The sequence below is a fragment of the Pygoscelis adeliae genome, unplaced genomic scaffold (assembly GCF_000699105.1).
Source record: "Pygoscelis adeliae isolate BGI_AS28 unplaced genomic scaffold, ASM69910v1 Scaffold57, whole genome shotgun sequence".
Taxonomy (NCBI): domain Eukaryota; kingdom Metazoa; phylum Chordata; class Aves; order Sphenisciformes; family Spheniscidae; genus Pygoscelis; species Pygoscelis adeliae.
In genome coordinates, this window is record NW_008825615.1 from 6,229,339 (window position 1) to 6,232,666 (window position 3,328).

The 3,328-nt window shown below is 35.5% G+C and overlaps 1 protein-coding gene across 8 annotated transcripts in view; it reads left to right on the plus strand.

Annotated features, from left to right (window-relative positions):
- FILIP1 (filamin A interacting protein 1) overlaps positions 1-3,328 on the plus strand; it is a 116,095-nt gene extending 112,767 nt beyond the window's left edge. For all 8 annotated transcript variants that reach the window (XM_009333144.1, XM_009333142.1, XM_009333140.1 and 5 more), the window contains one exon: positions 2,505-3,328. Coding sequence is in view for 1 of the 8 variants with exons in the window: in XM_009333145.1 (XP_009331420.1) it covers positions 2,505-2,545 (41 nt within the window). In the remaining 7 variants the exon portion in view is untranslated. The remainder of the gene's footprint in view (positions 1-2,504) is intronic.

Consider the following 3,328-nt stretch of genomic DNA (forward strand, 5'->3'; position numbering starts at 1 on the left):
ACTCTCTCAGGCAAAACTGTATGCAACCCTTCTCATTATAGATGATAACTTCACTTTGAATCTTTCTTACTACCTACACGCTGCTCTTACTTGGCTTTTCGGAAGATGCAATCAGGGTTAACTACTCTCAGATGCAGAACTATCAGCTCTGAGAGTCAGGTATGATCACTCAGGTATGAATGGTTCTTCACTTATAAACTCTCCTCAACAGGATTTTAAAAATAGAAATACTGATGTATGACTCTTTTCTGTCTCTTGGGCGTGCGTTGCCTGTGGTACATACATTTTTGTATTATCTGGTGTTATTTGTTTGTATATATTGTAAGAAGAAATTAAACTTCATATGTTAAAATGTCAGTTGATGTGCTTCATTGTATGAACCGGTATTTTTGACAGGCCAGCTGTTTATGATATGTTTCCCAGAGAAGATCTGATGTACATCAGTGGGACTGAAAGCAGAATTAGCAGTTCTACATTAACTTCGTTTTCTTTTCCTGTCATTAAAATAAATTGTTTTGTTTAAGTGAATTCATAGCTCCATGAAATATTCAGATCTATAACCCTAGAAAAATTTATGTAATCATATCCTACAGATATGATCATACTCCTACAGAGGGTGGTCCAACAGAACTCTGACAAAATCTGCCCTACTATAATTTTAGGTTAATAACTGCTTAGACACCTCTTGTAGTAACTAGACTCTGTGTGTGTGTGTGTGTGTGTGTGTGTAATATTTATATATATATAAGCATTTCAAATACAAAGTACTGATAGACAAACTAAGAGCTTACATATATGTGTGTGAGAATTGAATGAACAAATGAATAGTAGAAGTGGAAATCAGTTGGTTTTTTATTATTTCTCCTCGTTTCTGCATAATTGCTGTATTTGGTCTGTAGGAGGAAGACTGATTCAGAAGCCTACTATAGTTTTGCTGTTCATTCAGTGACTGAGCCTTTACAAGGAGCATGATATTTTTCGCTACCCATTTAGTTTTTAGAATTTTGTATCTAAACTCTGTATTAATATATAATGTGCATAGGGAATATTAAGAAAAAAATTGTTTCATACAGAGTTCGTGTGACTCCCATTGAAGTTAATGGGCAAGTTCGCCTGAGGTTACAATCTGATATTAAGTAAATGCAGCTTTTTACATCATATTCCGCAAGAGCTTGAAGTTAGAGAACGGTACTGTTTGTAAGGTAAAATCTTACTGTAGTTTGTGGTTCTTTCACATTCATTGCTCAAATTCGGTAGAACTGGTATACATATCTTGTTGAAAATCATTTGTTATTGATAAATTATATGGAAAAGAAATACTTTCTATTTGGGAAAGTCTATTATTTCATTTGCTTAACATACGTTCTTGAATGTTGCCTTAGCCCTGCTTTTCTGAAAAGCATGTGTGAAAAGCATCGCTGGAATCTGCCATCTAGTGGCAAAGTTCTGGCATTAAAAGTACATGGAAAACATTTTGATTTTCTTTCCTCTTATAATGTAACTTAATCAAACATCTTGAAAATATTAGTTAGGAAGCAAAGGCAGAAGTCAATAAAATTGTAAAAGGAAATAAATACATGATTAGTGTCATTTCTTGGGTCATGTAAATTTCAAAAATCTTCAGACTATTAGGAAGGAGTCTTAAAGAAAACAAATAATTTCATTAAGAAAATGAGTATTTCTGAAAATGTGTTATTATATGTTTCTAGTTAGCATTGGTACAGTTATATTATTTGAAATGCATAAAATACACTTTGTCAGAGAAAAACGTCATTGATAGCTAAATGCTTATATTTAAAAAGTTGCGTGTAAGAACAGTGTATTTAGGTAGAAGAACAGAAGACCAGGTCACTAGTATTTCAGGAGAGCCCAGAGATTAATCAAGATCAGGGATCTCCTACGTTACACGCAGGGCAAAGTTAAACCCATCCTTTCAAAGAAAACACCAACACCTCGTTTTGCATGCTGTGGCTGAAATTTATCCCCATTAAAGCCAGTAGCAAAATTCAAGCAGGCTTGCTGAATAACACCAGCATAGGTTTCTAAGCCAAATTCAATTAAAAATGAGAATTGACCTCATACCTCTTCCTCATCTCCATTTCAGAATTGCCAGCAGGTTTATGATGGATTTGCTCAGACAGGATACAAGAGACCCAACTCCAAGCCTTCCTCTACCCGATTCGGGTGTGGGACTGGAACCTTGGTGTTCCTGTGGTTTAATCCATTCAACTGTATTATTCTTTTTCCCTATGGATAACCGAGTGATGGTCTTGACATTGAAGTGGAAGCCAAGGGCCTCGGAGCCCTAGCCTGGTACTAATTTAGTTTCCCTTTGCAGCATGAGCCAGGCCAGTTTTTATCAACCAATGATGTGAGTGTAAGCCTGCGAGACGTTTCTAGGAGAAAAATGCTTTGCGCTGCCATTGTAATTGCTCTTCTTTAAAGCAACTCGTAATTCATTTGCAGTTTCATGAAACCAAATGTTTTGCTATCTTCTCTTTTAGAGAGTGTCATCATTCACCAGTTACGCATGAACTCTAGATGAGTTACCGCCCCCGCTATATGCTCTCTGTGTGCACTACCCTCCTTGCCAGCTGGACGGATCGCTGTAGAAGCTCTCTACCATCAACACCAGGGTCACTCGTGCTACTGATTATTCGTGGAAGTATTTATTGCTTCCATTAGCTTTTATATATTTTTCTTGGTAGAGCTTTAAGAATGAAGGGCCTTGCTGATATTTTGAAAGTACGTAGTCAGAGAGAGAGAAGCAGTCTTTCTGCCAGCTGAATTTCACTTTTATTTGCAAAGCCTAAGGCACGTGCTTGATTTTGTTTGACGTTTGCCATATAATTTATTTTTATAATACACTTTGTAAAGTAACTGTCCCAAAGTTGCAATTCCTGTTGTCCATGGCGCATTTATTTGTAGAATACACTGTCAAATTCGCAATTTGATATTTTTGTAATAGAGAGTATGTAAAGAAAGAAAAATTTAACTTCAACAATGTTTTGTGTTTAAATGGAAAAATATTCAGCACATTTTTTTGCCACCGTGAAATCCTGTGAGACTAAATACTCTGAAGACTGCTGTATGGAATTTGTACTATTGCAGAATATTTCTTGCACTGTGTGGTGGTTTGGCATAAATTTAAGTATTGAAGTCCAATGCCTTGAAATACAACCAGATTTACTCATTTTAAACAATGTAAGCCAGTTTTTAAAGCTGTGATTTTTTTCTATATAAAGTATGTTTTTACTTCTGCCTGTACCAAAAAAGATGATTTTCACTACACTGTAACTAATAAATTTTCATAACTATGCAAATGTAA